Consider the following 15,803-nt stretch of genomic DNA (forward strand, 5'->3'; position numbering starts at 1 on the left):
GAAGATGAAATAGATAGACAGTGTGGGCAAGCAGATCTGTTAAGAGATTCTGGGAAAACACAATTCCTAGGGCTGACAGAGCACTATGGGCCAGGCCTGGGACATCAGCCAGAAAGACTTCCTACAGTACATATGGAGCAGCTAGGCTTATGCTAGGAAAGAAGAAAGGAAAGGACTGGTTAATCCTGTAACTGAAACTCTGCTGAATCACTGAGCCCTTGCCTTTGTAGTCTGGTTTAGAACTGCTTAGCAATGAACTTGGGAAGGATCTAAGTTGTTATAGAAATGGTTATTTGACGTTGGGAGTTCCCATGTACTAGATAGAGTTTATCACTTTGCTCAGTGCAGCATCTTAGGATCAGGCAGCTGTTGACCACCCAACCTACAACTACACTGCCCCAGGATTAGTAGCCTGTGTCCTAGAAAGCATGACTTCCTTCACCTTCAGCACTTGTTCTATGGAAATTTAAGGGTCCAAAACTCTTCAGCACACATTATTTAAGGATTTGGCAAAGTTTGGCAAAGGATAAAGAGAAGTTTATTTCATTAACCAATTATCACACCTTTTCCACCATATTTGGAATTCATTTTTTTCTCTTCATGTCCCAGAATTTCTTTAGTAGGTAACTGTAATGGAATAAAGGAGTGTAATGACTGCACTCTGGTTAAAAGATCTAAGTTTGAATTCTGTTACTATGTAACTCTAGACAAGTGAACTTTATGCCTGGTTCTGTGTAAAATGGAGATAGCAATATTTGTACCATTTTATAGGATGACCATGCAATAGATTTTAAACTTTAAAACTTGTAGATGTAAATTACTATTATTTATCAACTTTAAAGTGTCCAATTATTTTTCCCATTAGGCTTGCTTCTGCATTAGATTAGCCCACATATTTTTAGTGGAGAGCTCCTAAAATATCTGCTTTGTTAATTAAATAAATCAGACTAATTTTTAATTAACATATTGACTGCATAATACTTGAAGATACTTGAAAACAGTGTCCTCTTAATCACTTCTTTTACTATAATTTAATTATCTTTCCTGCAATATCATTTACATTGTTAATTCGTTTGTCAATTCTTTTCTGTATAGACCTGTAGGGAGAAGTTAGATCCAGCATAGTCCCTCTCCAAATTCTAAATTTTGGAGTCCTTACTATCTTTAAAGGATGTATTACTTCATAGCCATTATACATAAAAGTATTTGTATACATAAAAATCTTAAGAATGTGGCAGATGAAAAAAAAGATGATGTTTAAAAGTAGCAATAAAAATTAAGAAAAAAGAATGTAGCTGATTTCAGAACTCTAAAAAGAAAACTGTTTTTAAATATATCTGAGATATCTGTTAATCATAGAAATACAAAAAATGATTTTTGTTTGTCACACAATGGTCCAAAATTGTACAGGTAAATCATACATATCAGCACCACTGAATAAAGGAAGTCTTTGTATTTGAATCTCTACTGCTCTCTTTCCAAGCTTTCAAATTTTATGCAGCAGAGAACAGATGAATTGCTCAGACTTGTATTGCCAACTTTCTGGAAAAGAAATTTGCTTTTAGAAAGGAACAGGTTGATCTGTGCTGAAAGAGAAAACAGATACAGCAGAGGAAATAAACTGAAGTGCTAAATGAACAAATTGAGGAACACATGATTGACTGAAAATCTTGTTAAGCAAATGTTCAGATACCACAGAATCAGTTCCTTATTTAATAGAGATTTGGGCTATTATGAAGAGGTAGATTAGAAGACTGGATGAGGGAGGCTGTGGTAATGAGAAAAGAGAATGGGACAAAAAGGGGGTAATCCAGGAAAGAAGACCTAACAGGAACAGCTAACAGGACAGGGGATAGAGCCAGAGGAACAGAGTTAAAATTGTGGTAAATGTAAGTGAAGGTCAGGGCAATTAGAGATTACATTGTAGATAGATATATAGATATAGGCAATGAGAGACTTTATAGACATAGATACACATATAGGCATATGTGTGACTATATACATAAATATACATATGTGATTTCATTTTAATTTAATTTAAAACAGCCATTTTAGGTTATTAGGTGCCTATTAGATGCTGAGACTACAATGATGAAAAATCATAGTTTCTGTTCTCTGGATTACCCAATAGCTTTGCAGAGAAGGGCTGGGGAACTATGATATGGATACAAGTTAATTTGAGGGAACTAGGGACTGAGGAAAATTAGGCAAAAAGATTTAAAAAAATTTAAGGAGAAAAAAAGTCAGCTTTATCTGGAATCAGGAAGGGTGGGATAAGAATTTTTAAAAAGGCTTCATGGTTATGCTACCATTGCCTTGAAGGATGGAATAAATGGAGTCTTTCAGTAGATACCAAGTATGAGAATAGCAGTGAATATGAATATCAAATTTGCTAGTCCAGACATAATATTCAGTTCAAGCATTTATTGAGTACCTACTAAGTACAAGATATTATATATTTAAACAATGAATAACATGAAGTTTCTGTCCTGTTGGAGAAGGAAGAAAGATGTCTACAAATAATTATGAGATATAATAAGAATGGACAAAGTTTGTTTCTTTTTGTCTCTATATCTACATTACTTGGCACATTGTAGATGGGGAAAAGGGAGTAGGCATTTACATAGCTCTTACTACATGCCAGATACTCAATACTAAGTGCTTTACAAATATTAACTTATTTGATCCTCACAATAACCCTGGGAGGTAGGTGCTATTATTATTCCCATTTTACAGCTGATGAAACTAAGATAGATAAAAATTAAGTGACTTGCCCAGCATCATACAATAAGTATCTGATTCTAGATTTGAACTTATCTTCCTTTCAACAGGCTGGGAGCCTTCTTCATAGTGCCACCTAACTGCCTAGGTGCTTGCTTGATAGGTGACTCCCTTCTCTCCCTTTGAGGATGTCAGTGACATCAGTAAAAATTGAGGTTACAAAAAAGAGAAGGGTCTCAGATTTTGAGGAAAAAGCTAATCAAATCAGTTTTGAACACAGAGTTTGAGACAATTGGATATTTATACTTAGACGTTCAGAAAGCAACTGGAGATGTGAAATAAGAAGGTTTAGAAATCATCCACACACAGATCATTATAAGATATCATATAATATATGGAATAATTATATGTTCTTGTATACACATAAAAGGCGGTCACAGATAGAAGCAGAACGACACCCTCATGTGGGCAGTTGGGGATGGAGAGGGAGAGGAATCAGCCAACAAGATAAGGAGTTAACCTGAGTTGGAGGAAAAGAGCCAGGAGAATGTTATAGTAGAGAATCCAGAGGACTAACAAGAAGCAGGGGTTGGTTTGCAAAGTCAAAATGAACTTTAAAAAGGAAAAAAAAAAAAAAGATTCAGTGTGGCTGTTGGTGACCTTTGAAAGAGAGAGATCCAGGTCGCTGGGAGTTGAGTGAGTAGGTGAAGACAGAGTGGAAACAGCTAAAAGAGATAGCTTTGTAGAAATCTGGTAATTAAAGGAGAGATAGGGCCAGTCTATAGATGGGTTAGAAAGGTCATGGGAAAGCTTCATTTGAAACTAAGGAGATTTGAAGATATTAGAGAATGGGGATAACTGCTAGAGCAAGACCCTAGGCAGAGGTCCTCAAACTTTTTAAATAGGGGGCCAGTTCACTGTCCCTCAGACTGTTGGAGGGCTGGACTATAGTAAAAACAAAAACTTTGTTTTGTGGGCCTTTAAATAAAGAAACTTCATAGCCCTAGGTGAGGGGGATAATTGTCCTCAGCTGCCGCATCTGGTCTGCGGCCGTAGTTTGAGGACCCTGCAAGGGACAGAGGTGTAAGCTTCCATTGTACGATGGTCTTAAGATTTTCCAGTTTGTATTGTACTAGCAAAGGAGTCCTAGAAGCCCCATTGGCATAAGGGGGAAGATGAGAGTGGAAAGGGGAAAGAAGAAAGGATGGGAAAGAGATAGAAACTTTGGGCAAGAATGCACTGTATAAATGTAATTTATTGTTGTTTATTAGCCTATTGTTGGAGATGAAGTTTCAGCTGTGAATGTGGGAAGTAGAGATGAGATTTCATTTGGAGTAGCATAGAAAAGGTGTGGAATGTTCCTTGTAGGAAATTCTTTTGAGTGGAATAAAAGGATTGCTCAGCAGCTTATGTTAAGTAATCCTCAAATCATTAGATAAGAGGTAAATTTTTTCTAATTTCAATAAAAGCCTCATAAAATTTAAATATGCTTAGATTTAGAAAATCTAACAACATTTAGATTCCACAGAGGATTGATCCATTATGAAGTAAAATTGGAGAATTGCATCTCGGAGCCTTTTTTTTTGTTGTTATTGCTCTAAAAAGGTTTCTTTTGTTGGCGTGCTTTATTTTTTTCCTGAGCCAGATTAATTCATTTGCAGACCACTATTAATCCTTGAGATCTTGACAATCTCACAAGGTTGTAACTAGATCTGCTGCCATCCCACTCTCTTACTCTTCCTTCCACTGATTTCTGACCATTAAAACTTGCTTCCCCAGATATCACAATACGATAGACTCTTCTTTCTTATTTGGGCCTGGCTCCACTACCAGAGGTCTTGGATCAAAGCAGTCTTATTAATATTCTCTTCATTCCAGGAGAATAGTTGATCTGACCCCAGAACAGGCAATGGATTTAGCGCCACTGTGCTCCATCTCTGCTCTGAGAGGCTCCTGAACTGAGCTTTGTTCCTTGTGATTATTAGAGTAGATGAACTTTCCTACGTATTCCAGAGGGTCCTAGGCCAAACCTCTGAACCAGGGCCACTCTATGACTTCAAAAGAAACTTTCTTCCTCTCTTCCATTCATCCCATTAGTTATCAGAAACTTAATTGCCACAAATGGAGGTGACTTGCTTCTAACAATTTTGGCTATGGGTTGTTGCTGTGCATCCTGTTCTGCAATATCACTTATGGTTCACACTTACATAGTACTTTAAGATTTACTTCCTACTTTTTCCTAATAGTCCTATGAGTATATACATTTGTAAATGTATATATTTATATGTACATATATAAATATGCTTAGATTTAGAGTGGAATAAAAGGATTGCTCAGCAGCTTATGTTAAATAATTCTCAAATTGTTAGTTTAGAAGTTATTTTTTTTTTTAAGATGAAGACATTGCTGTGAAAAGTGCAATTATTTGCTTAAAAGATCCCATTGGTAGTAAGTATCCAAACTATACTTAAGCCAGCATCACACCTAACTCCAGTTTTCCTTTTACTGTACTATCATGCCTTTTCAAAGGCTTTTGCCTCATTCTTTTTCTGAGGCTGTTAGATCATGGTCGCAAACCCTTACCTTCTTGGCTTTCCATAGTGTTGGCCATGCCAATTGCTATTCCTAAATCATTCCATCCATCTGCTTTCTCAGTTTCTGCTTCTGGCTATAGAGCATTTCTGGAGGATGTCCCAGAATTGTACAATCCAGAATATGACAAATCTGAGCCATCTAACCCCAGCTGGGCCCACATTGTTGCTTGGCAGCTTCCTTATTAATCTCTTGTTAACTGCCCAGCTCATTACTTACTGAAGTTGTTCTAGATCTCGTTTTTAAATACCCCACTTTCATCTTCCCCTCCAAAACTCTCAACAGATGACCTAGCCTTTTACTTAGAAAGATCATAAAAGGGCATCGGATATAAGCTTTCCCCACCTTAAAATCTCTTTTCTTGTACCTTTTATTTTGTCATCCTTCTCCCTTATCTTAGAAAATTGGAGCCTTAGGGATACAAATAGGTTGGGGGACTAGAATGCAGGATTAGTTCTACAGTATCCCACAAGAGCAGACTGAGCCCTGTGTTCCCTCCCAGCCCTTCTCTATTCTTCCAGGGACCTTGTTCCTATCTCCATTCTCACCAGCCCTACTTGTATGATCTATGCTTTATTCTGTTACTGTTAGCCTATTAAATATGTCAGAGTTTTCTCCACTTGAAAAAAATTGTGGTTTTATTTGATTGCCTCTTCAAATTGCCATCTTAGTTTGCTTTGCTTTCATTACTAGTTTTTAATAAAAATAATGATGCCAACAATTGATATATCTAATACTTTAAAGTTTGCAAATATTTGAGTGAGGTCAGCAATTTAAATTAATTTTGCCTTTGGTCACCCATCTCATTAGTATTAGAGGCAAGATTTGAGCCCTGCTCTGCCTAATTCAAAGACTAGTATATTTATTCCCTGGATACATCGTTGACAACTGCCTCTTCCTTTTCCTGCCTTCTTCCTGGAGGCATTCCCTGAGCAAGAGTCCTTGACTCTCTCTACTCATCTTTTTTGTCAGTCTGCTACAGAAAATTTCTTTTCTCAAATGTTCAACCCTAAACTTTATGTAAATGACTAAAATCTATACCTTCAGCCCCCCAAACATGATTATGTTAACTTTTTGTGCATCATAGACCTCTTTGGGAGCCCAGTGAAGCCTGTAAACACCTTCTCAGAATTATGTTTTGAAATAATTGAAGGAAATGCTAAATCTCAACTAGAAAATTCTTTGTCCATCTAAATTCACAGGCTCCCTGAAATCTGCAAATAGGTCCCTTGAGGGGCCCATGTTAAAAACTACTACACTAGATCTATATTTCTGACTGTCTTCTTGATGTCTCCATCTGGAAACCCTGCCTGTACCTAAAATTCAATGTGTCCAACCAAAAACTCATCAGTTGTACAGTTAACAAAACTCTTTGTATAAGTACTATTACTGAATCATTTGCTGGAATCATCTTTTGTGCCCAAAATTATGTCATAAGCTTCTTAAGATACTAAAATTCTTTTGCATTCTGCAACTTTTATTTTTGTTTATTCCAAAAATAAAATAATTTAAAATTAAATCCAATTAATAAATATGTAATATGTGGATCAGTGATAGTCCTAGATTTGATATACGAGGTGAGATCATTTTAGAACCAAACTAAATATTACATATAGAATTTAGTGTTTCTAAATTTAGCAAGCCATAATAAAGAGTACAGAAAAATAAATATTCCAGAAATTTTAATCTTCTCTGAAAGTCTCCTCCCTTAGCTAATTTTTAAAATAGAGAAGCATTTTCTTTGTAGCATTAATCTTTCTTTTTTGTTTTGTATCTATCTTTTTACACAAATAGTAAACATTTATTAAACACCTTCATATTAATCCTTGGCTAAACAGTGGGAATATAAAGAAAGGCAAAACACAGTCTTTGCTCTTGAAGAGTCTAACTGAGTAAACAATATGCAAGCAACTATGTACAAACCAATAATGTATAGGATAAATTAAAGATAATCAACAGAGGGAAGACAGTAGCATTAAGGGGAGCAGGAAAAGCTTCTTGTGAATGGGATTTTAGCTAGGACTTGAAGGAAACCAGGTAGTGGAGATGAGAAAGAATGGGATTATGATGGTCATGGAATATGTCACTGAATATTAATCACAGTATAGTTATTGAAAGTGTCTGGAATGTTGCTTGAGGAATTATATATAAGGAGGCCAATGTCACAGAATTATAGAGTATGTGGTAGAAAAGAAGTAGAGTAAAATGTAAGTAGGAAAAGTAGGGAAGGGTCAAATTGTGAAGGGCTTTATTTTTCTTATTCAGCATTTTTATTCTCTAGTTTAAACACACAGTGAATAAAAGTCAATCATTAGACAAGACTTTCATTAATCACATACATTCTTGGAGTTTCTTCTTTCACAGAACTGATAAGATTATATGACCTTGCAAGTCTGATGAGTTCCCAAAGAACTTGACAGACAATGAGAATTTACAAGATATTTTGGTCTTCCCCCAAACAGATGGTCATTATTATTTATCTTAAAGCAAAATATGCTCAATTACTTAAGACAGTTTTTTTAAAAATCGTGATAAAAGTCTTTAGATGATTACTCAAATTCAGAATTTGTGAAGGGTTTTAAAAGCCAAAGTATTTTCTGCTTCATCTTGGAGGTGATAAAACCTCCATGATATGTTTAGAATTGTGCTTTTGGAAGCTCACTTTGAACGTAGGTGGATAGATAGAATGAAGAAAAATTTGTGACTTAGAGACCAACCAGCAGTTATTGTAGTAGTCCAAGTGTGAGATGATGAGGACCTGCCTCAATTTAGTGGCAGTGTCAGAAAGAGAAGGGGATATGTGTGAGAGTGTTACAAAGATAAATTCAATGAGTCTTGACATCAGATGGAGGGAGTGAGAAAGTAGTTGAGGATGACACTTAGGTTGAGAGCCTTAGTGATGACTAGGATGATGGTGCTGCCTTCAATAGTAATAGCAAGGTTCAGAAGGAAAGGATTTTTGGGGATAATGAATGCATCGTGTCTAAGATGTCTACAGGACATCCAGTTAGATGATATGCAATAAGCAGTTGGAAATGTGGGACTTGGAGGTCATGGGAAGGTTAGGGCTAGATGATTAGATCTAAGAATTACCAGTATAAAGCTGTTCATAGAGTTCATGGGAACTGATAAGTTCACCAAGTGAAAGAGTATATAGGGAGAAGGGAAGAGGACCCAGGACAAAGCCCTGGAGGAAACTCACCTTCACTGAGCATTACCTAGATAAAGATCTAGCAAAAAAAACTTGAGGTGGAAGTCAGACAGGTAGGAGGAGAACCAGGATAGGGTAGTGTCATAGAAACCTAAAAAGAACATGATATCAAGGGGGAAAATGTGATTAGCAGTGTCACAGGCTGCACAGAAAGGCAATTGAAGTCATTAAATATTTTAGAGAGAGCAGTTTCAGTTGAATAATAGTCTGAATTCAGACAGTAGGATTAAAAAGAATGCGAGGAAAGGAAGTGGAGGCAGCTGGTGGCACAGTGGATAGAAAGCTGGGCCTGGAATCAGGAAGTCCTGAGTTCAAATCCTGCATCACTGTCTTACTAGTTATATGATTCTGAGCAAGTCACTTAAATTATTACTGTCTGCCTCAGTTCCCCAAACTATAAAATGAGAATAATCTATCAGGATTGTTTTGGGGATCAAATAAGTTAATATTTGTTAAAAAGCACTTAGCACAGTCCCTGGCACATAGTAGGTGCTATATAAATGCTTATTTCCTTTCCTCCCCTCCCCTACCTCCCTAGGAAGCATTAATCATAGACACCATTCTCAAGGAGAATAGCTGCAGGAGGGAGAAGCTGTGAAATGATAGCTAGCAGAGATGAACAGACCAAGTGAGGATTTTTAAAGGATGGGGGAAGACATAAGCATGTCTGTAGGCTATAGAGAAGCAGCCAAACACAGAGAGATTGCAGATAAGCCAGAGGGCAGGGATGATGGATGGGGCACTCTGCTGGAGAAGCTGGGATAAAATGGGATCACTTGTGCGGATGAAAGGGTTTGCTATGGCAAGAAGAAGGGCTGCTTCATTGTGTGAGATAGAGGGGAAGTAGGAGACAGCGGTAAAAGGCAATTGAGTGACATGAGGTGAAAAGGGGGAGATAAGAGGAAACGCATGGCAACAGCTTTGTTCCCTCCTTTCCATTACCAGGGCATTTCTCCTAGTTTGGGCCCTCATCATTTTATGGACTAGTGTAGTGGCCCCTGATGGGCATCCTAACTCAAGCCCACTCCATCCCCCATTTATCTTGCCTTGGCTTCCAAATGACTCTTTCCAGTGCACAATTCTGAGCATATGTTTCTTCTCAGCAAGTTCTCAGTCCCTAGCACATAAAGTCTAAACTCATTCTGATGTGCAAAGACTTTCGGTCTTGTTTTAATCTCCTGGGCTGAACTTGGTCCTCCCTCTCCCCCCTCTTCTTTTTTTCCTCCTTCCCTCCCTCCCTCCCTTCCTCCCTCCCTTCCTCCTCCTCCCCTCTCTCTGTCTCTGTGCTATGTCTCTCTCTGTCTCTTGTGTCTCTATCTCTCTGTCTCTGTCTGTCTCTCTGTCTCTCCCTCCCCCCTACACACCCACACATTCTGTGCAGTTCTGCTTCCACACTTTTTTGTTCATTGTTTTTGCACAGGGGAATGATGTAATCAGAGCTGTGCTTTAGGAAGATTAATCTGAATTGGAAGGGAGACAGCAGAAGCAGAAAGACCAGTTAGGTAGCAATTGCAGTCGTCTGAGAAAGAACTAATCATACCTGAATTAAGGCAGTTGTATTGGGATGATAGACTGGGTAACTGGGGGAGGCAGATGGGAGATGAGTCCAGAGTTTTTTAGCCTGGGTGACTTGGAAGTTAGCAGTGATATGAAAAGAAGTAATGTGGTCAAGCTACCATTCCTATAGTATTAAAGGTTTGCTACCATTCCTATAGTATTAAAGGTTTGCAGAGCATTTTGAAAATATTTCATTGTATCCCTTACAACCTTAGAAAGTTGATGCTATTATTATCCCCATTTTATATTTGAGGAAACTGAGGCAAAAATGGTTAAGCACCTTACTTAAGAATCTACCCGAGGCCAGATTCATACAAAACTGTAAGGGAGCTTGTGGCCATTTGACCCAACCACCTAATTTTACCTTTAAGGAACTAAGTTGTGAGGAGGTAAGTACTACATATATTAATATACTCATTTTAGAGATGAGGAAACTTTGGCTCAGGTGGGTTGAATGACTTACCTGTGATCATACCACTAATAAGCACAAGAGGTGCCATTTGAACCCACTTTGATCCTCTTGCCACTGAACTCTCATATTGATCCAAATAACAGTTCTGAAAATTCTTCAGCTGACTAGATAATACAATAGAACAGTAACATAATAACTGAAGCAATGGAAGTTGTTATGATTAACCAGAAACAAGAGGAGAGAAGAGGATCAAGAACAGAGCCTCAGAAAATAACTGCACTAGAAGGGTGGGAAATGGACCTAATAAAGGGAAATGGGGAACAAGCCATCAGAGAAGTAGGAGGGCTCAGATATCCGTCCTACAGAGTTGGGGTTGGGGATAATTAAGAATGTAACTTCCAGAAAGTATTAGGGGTGGGAATGGGGAGGTTTACCAGTGTTAGGTACTTCTAAAACTTGAATTAGAATTAAGTCAACACCTTTGGATTGGTGGTGCTGGAGGACATAAGGCAACTTTTCAGAAAACAATTTCAGTGAAAGGGTGGAGGTGGAAACCAGATTGTAAAAGGTTGGGAAGGCAGTCGGTGGGAAGGCAGGGAGCCTGGATTTTTAGGCAGTTTGTCAACTAAGGAACAGTGGGATCAAGGAAGGCTCATTTTGGATTGGAGAAATGTCAGCATGTTTGTAGACAGAAGGGAAGGATCCAGGGGAAGAGAAGATAGTGAAGAAGCATGAAAGGGTGATTTCCGACATACTTTAACCCTCTACCTTGAACACTATTCATCTCCCCACATCCTGCTACACCTTTCTAAAAATCAACAACTATCTTCTCTGGACCTATTTTATCATAATCTGTCTTTCCCTCTGTTCCCAGTGCTGCAGGAGCTGGGACCAAGCACTGAGGCCAAAGCCAAAGATAAATTTCTAGTCTCAGGGCTATATCCTGTCCTTTTTTAGGCCTCACTGCTGTAGCCCTCTGGGAATAAAGGTTCTGTGTCCCCTTTACTGTGTCCTGGAGGATGGATCCTGTGCTATGTGCTCTAAGGTTGGGAACTTCATCCTCACCTGTCATATTCCTGCTTTTTCCAGGTCCCAGACTCTGCACAGCAACAGAGAGCCCTAGCTGAAGAAACAAAGATGGAGATGACGTCCCTGGACACAGGTCTGGAGTCACCACCTGCTCTGCCTTGCAGCAGTGACTCCTCACTGGGGACCCAGGCTGGCTCTTTGAACTCTGAGTCCCTGCTTCCATTCCATGATCTTCAACCAGGTATTCAACTCCTCTGCCTCTCTACTCCCCCAGCCACTGTGACCAAATGAGTCTTCCACCTTCTACCTGTTTCTCTTTCTCCAGATTCTTATTGTTATTGTTACTATTTTCAAGGACTCACTGTATGTAAAAAACATGTAGGACTATTTGCTTACTGAATGAAATCCCAGCTGTCCAGGACTGACTTCAGGGCCTTTCACCTACTTCTCCCCAACTCACTACTTACAATTCTGGTTTTCCTGAACCTGCCCATAAGCCCAAGCTTCAGTGGTTCCCCATGGCATCTAGGATAAAAGGCAAATTCCTGGTTTGACATCTAAAGCCTTTATGATCTGACTCCAACCTGTCTTTCTAGATTAATTTATCATTAATCTCTCCCCTGGTCCTGTCTCCTAGCACTGGCACTCATTGTGCATTCCACCAAGCTCTATTCCTTGCTTTCCCTTCCATGTCCTCGTAACCCCCATCTCAGCCCTGTTGAGAAGACTTTCCCCCCTCCCCACTGCTGCACAGAATCCCTTGCTCTTTGCCATGGCTCCACTCAGTTGTCACTTTTTACAACTCATCTTTCCTGATGCTTTCCCTAACCATTCAAAAATCACATTGTATTTACTTTGACTGTCCTCTGTATTTATTTCCATGTACTCATTGCTTTTTCTCAGTAGAATGTTAGCTCCTTGAGGACAGGGACTGTTTCACTTTTTTTTCTTTCTACTACCAGTGCCTGGCACATAATGGGCACTTCACAAATGTTTTTGAGCTACCTGTCTTGCTCTTTTCTGACTCCTGTACTTACCTCTCCCTGGTCATTCTTGTTGCCATAAGCCTCTCTTTGCCTATTCACCAATTCATATCCCTCTCTTTCAGTGAATAAATGAATGAAAAAGTATGTATTAAGTGTTTACAGTTTTCAAAGCATTGTGTTGAACATCACAAATATAGAAAGAAAAGCCAGACAGCTTGTTGTCAAGGAACATCCCAACTATCTGATGGGAAGATACTTCATCTGCATGTTAGCTGGGAAGACCCAGTAGTTCTTAGGATACTTTTCTTCAGTCTTCTCTGGAAATTCTCTCCTCCAAGGAATATTGCCTGATTATTCCTCCTTAGGCCAAAATAGTTAAATGTTTCTATTACCTTCTTTATTTTTTATTTTTATTTTTTTCTATTGCTCTCTTTAACAAACATAACTCATTTGTACCATATTGATTTGATCACATCTCTAAGTGTTTCTCAAATCTCCTGACAGAGTTCTGTTAGGAGAGAACTTCCACAAAACTGAATTCAGCTTGGCCTCTTCAGCAAAAGGTGTTGGTGAAGTAGTCAAGTAGAAATGAGTCACTTTCACAGCTGAGCCAGGTGGGTAGAGGAGGGGCAGGTCAAGGCAGGAAATAAATCTACAGAATTTTCTATGCAATTGAAACCAAGAGTAGGTGAGGTTTAAAAGGTACAACATAAAAAGAAGAGAATAAAGGGGCAGGTCAGAGATATAGATGACCTCCACTCTGAGAAAGAGAAAGGAGAGTTACCAAATGAAATGAAGAAATAGAAAGAGAAACAGGAGGCACGAGTTTCTTGTAATCTGAGAACCTCAGAGTTACCAGGGATCTCAGAGACCCTTACCTGAGGAGGACTATTACAACAACATCCTTGTCCAAATAAGTCATCCAGCCATCCAACTTCTGTTTAAAATCCTCTTAGAGCATCTCTTGCTCCTGTGATATCTTATTACTTCTCTTACCTCATGGGATACCCCTTTATATTTTTCTATGACTCAATTGTACTTTCACCTGAAACAATCTACCTCTTTCCACCTTCTATTTCATTACTTGTTTTTCTACCTGAGTAGGACAAATGTAACATCTTTTTCCCAGAACTGCCTTCACGTACTTGAAGACAACAAGTGAGATAACTGAAAAACATGCCATACAAGTATCTATTGAAGGGACTAAGAACTAGAAAAGACTTAAGAAAAACATGATACCATCTACAGATATTTGCAGAAAATGTGTAACAATGATTAGTCTTTTAATGATGTTTAACTTTTTTCAATGAACAAAATTCTATTTTTTCTTCCTCCTATCATTTCTCCCACTTCTACCCCACTTTGGGAAAGAAAAGAAAAGCAAAAGCAAAACCCTTGTAACAAATATACATAATCAAGCATTGCAAATATGCCTAGTCAAGCAAAACAAACTCCACATTGTTCATGTTCAATATACATATCTACATCTTATATCCATCACATCTACTTTTCTTGGCCCCAGAGGACAGGACTGGATGCAATAAGTGGAAGTAATAGAGATGTTGATTTCAGCTCAATTAAAGGAAAAACTTCCCAACAGCTAAGAACTATGCATAAGTGAACTAGGCTACATGAAGAGGTGGTATGTCCTCTTTCAGAGGGAGATTATTCAGTAGAGGCAGAATAATCATTTGTGAATAATATAGAAGGAATTCCTGGTCTAATAATGATTGTACTAAATGGCTTCTGAGAACCCTTTTTACTCTTAAACTTTGGGCTTTTCATAATTGTAGATGATCAGTTGTTCACCAAAAATAAAATTCAAAGAGACAGTATTAACACTGGCCTCAGCATACAAACATACAGAATAAAAGATAAACTAGAGTTGTTAGCACAAGATGATAAGTACTATCTTATAAGTATCTTTGAGGCTTAATTTGATATAATTCTTATTGGAATCTGGCAATAGATTTGTACCCATTAATTCTAAAGGAAATGATTAAATAAATTCTACTCCATTGAGTAGGATTGTGTATCACAAAGATGTACTCATGGGAAGAAATTGTTGAACCATGGAATAGAAGCATGATGAATATTTGGGTAAGTATCAGTGGAGGGAGAAACAAACCACATGTGAAAGAGTAGCATATAGACACCCTGGTCACAAGAAGGGAATGAACAATGGATTCCAGAAGTTATTTCACAAAGCTGCAGGGAGATAATAAAGTAATGGTGGGGGAACTTCAGCTATCTAGATACCTACTGAAATACTATTAAAAGAGTAGCTACCTCTAAATTCTTAACTTGCTATAATGAGAATTTCATTCTTCAAAAGGTAGAAGAAATGATATGGGGAAGTAGACCTACTTCTGAAGAATAAAGAAAGAATGGGTTGCCAAAGTAGACATGATGGTTCCTTCTGGAGAAAGTGACCACCCCATCACAGATTTCATGATAGAGAGTGAGGGGAAGATGAGCATAATCTATTCATACCTAAGATTTAGTGGGAGGAGAGTAGATTTCAAAGATTCCCACCAGATTCTACAAGGAGAGCTGGCTTGAGAGAATGCCATGGTCTAAAGAAATAAATCTTGGGTACACAAGCTGTTCTACTGGGAAAGAAAAAAGCTTTCCAGTGAGACCTGTATGAATACACAGGGAACTTGTTGGCCAACTTAAATTTTTTTTAAAAACTTACATAGGTTCCATGTGCATTCCACCAAGCCGCCTCCTTCTTTCCATTCCGTATCCTTGTGACCCCCATTCTCAGCCCTGTTGAGAAGACTTTTCCTCCTCCTTGCTGCTGCTCAAAATTCCCATATAGAAAAATACCCATATAGAAATTGGAATGAATAGCTGAGAATGAACCTTGAAGAATAGCACAGTCCTGTAAGAACTATCAGGATACTTAGAATAAATGGAAGTTGGCAAAGATTGCTAAAACCAACAAGCAGGACTCCTTTACTCACATTGGGGGACAGATCAAGAGAAGGGTCATATTACTTGGGGTAGATGATACAAAAAGAAGAAAAAGCAGAAAAAGAAAATACTCAATTCTTCCTTTTCCTGTTTTTTTTTTTAAAGTATAATCTTCAAATAGGATTAAGAGAGAGGAATTGGACCTGTAGTTTTATCCACAGAAACCCAAGGTGAAAAAGATCCTTCTACTAATTCAAGTTGGCCTCTTCTCTGCAACTCGCAGTGTTAGAAAGTTGCCTAAAACACTGAGAAGCTCAGTAACTTGCCCAGGGTCATGCATTCAATATGTATAAAGGTAGGTCTTGAACCCAGGCCT

The 15,803-nt window shown here is 38.2% G+C and overlaps 1 protein-coding gene across 1 annotated transcript in view; it reads left to right on the forward strand.

The window, feature by feature from the left end:
- The window catches only part of LOC105749397 (zinc finger protein 16), a 57,385-nt gene that overhangs the window by 35,770 nt on the left and 5,812 nt on the right, over positions 1 to 15,803 (forward strand). The window contains exon 3 of the mRNA XM_031947723.1: positions 11,583 to 11,763. Coding sequence (XP_031803583.1) covers positions 11,583 to 11,763 — 181 coding nt within the window. The remainder of the gene's footprint in view (positions 1 to 11,582; positions 11,764 to 15,803) is intronic.

The sequence above is a fragment of the Sarcophilus harrisii genome, chromosome 1 (assembly GCF_902635505.1).
Source record: "Sarcophilus harrisii chromosome 1, mSarHar1.11, whole genome shotgun sequence".
Lineage (NCBI taxonomy): Eukaryota > Metazoa > Chordata > Mammalia > Dasyuromorphia > Dasyuridae > Sarcophilus > Sarcophilus harrisii.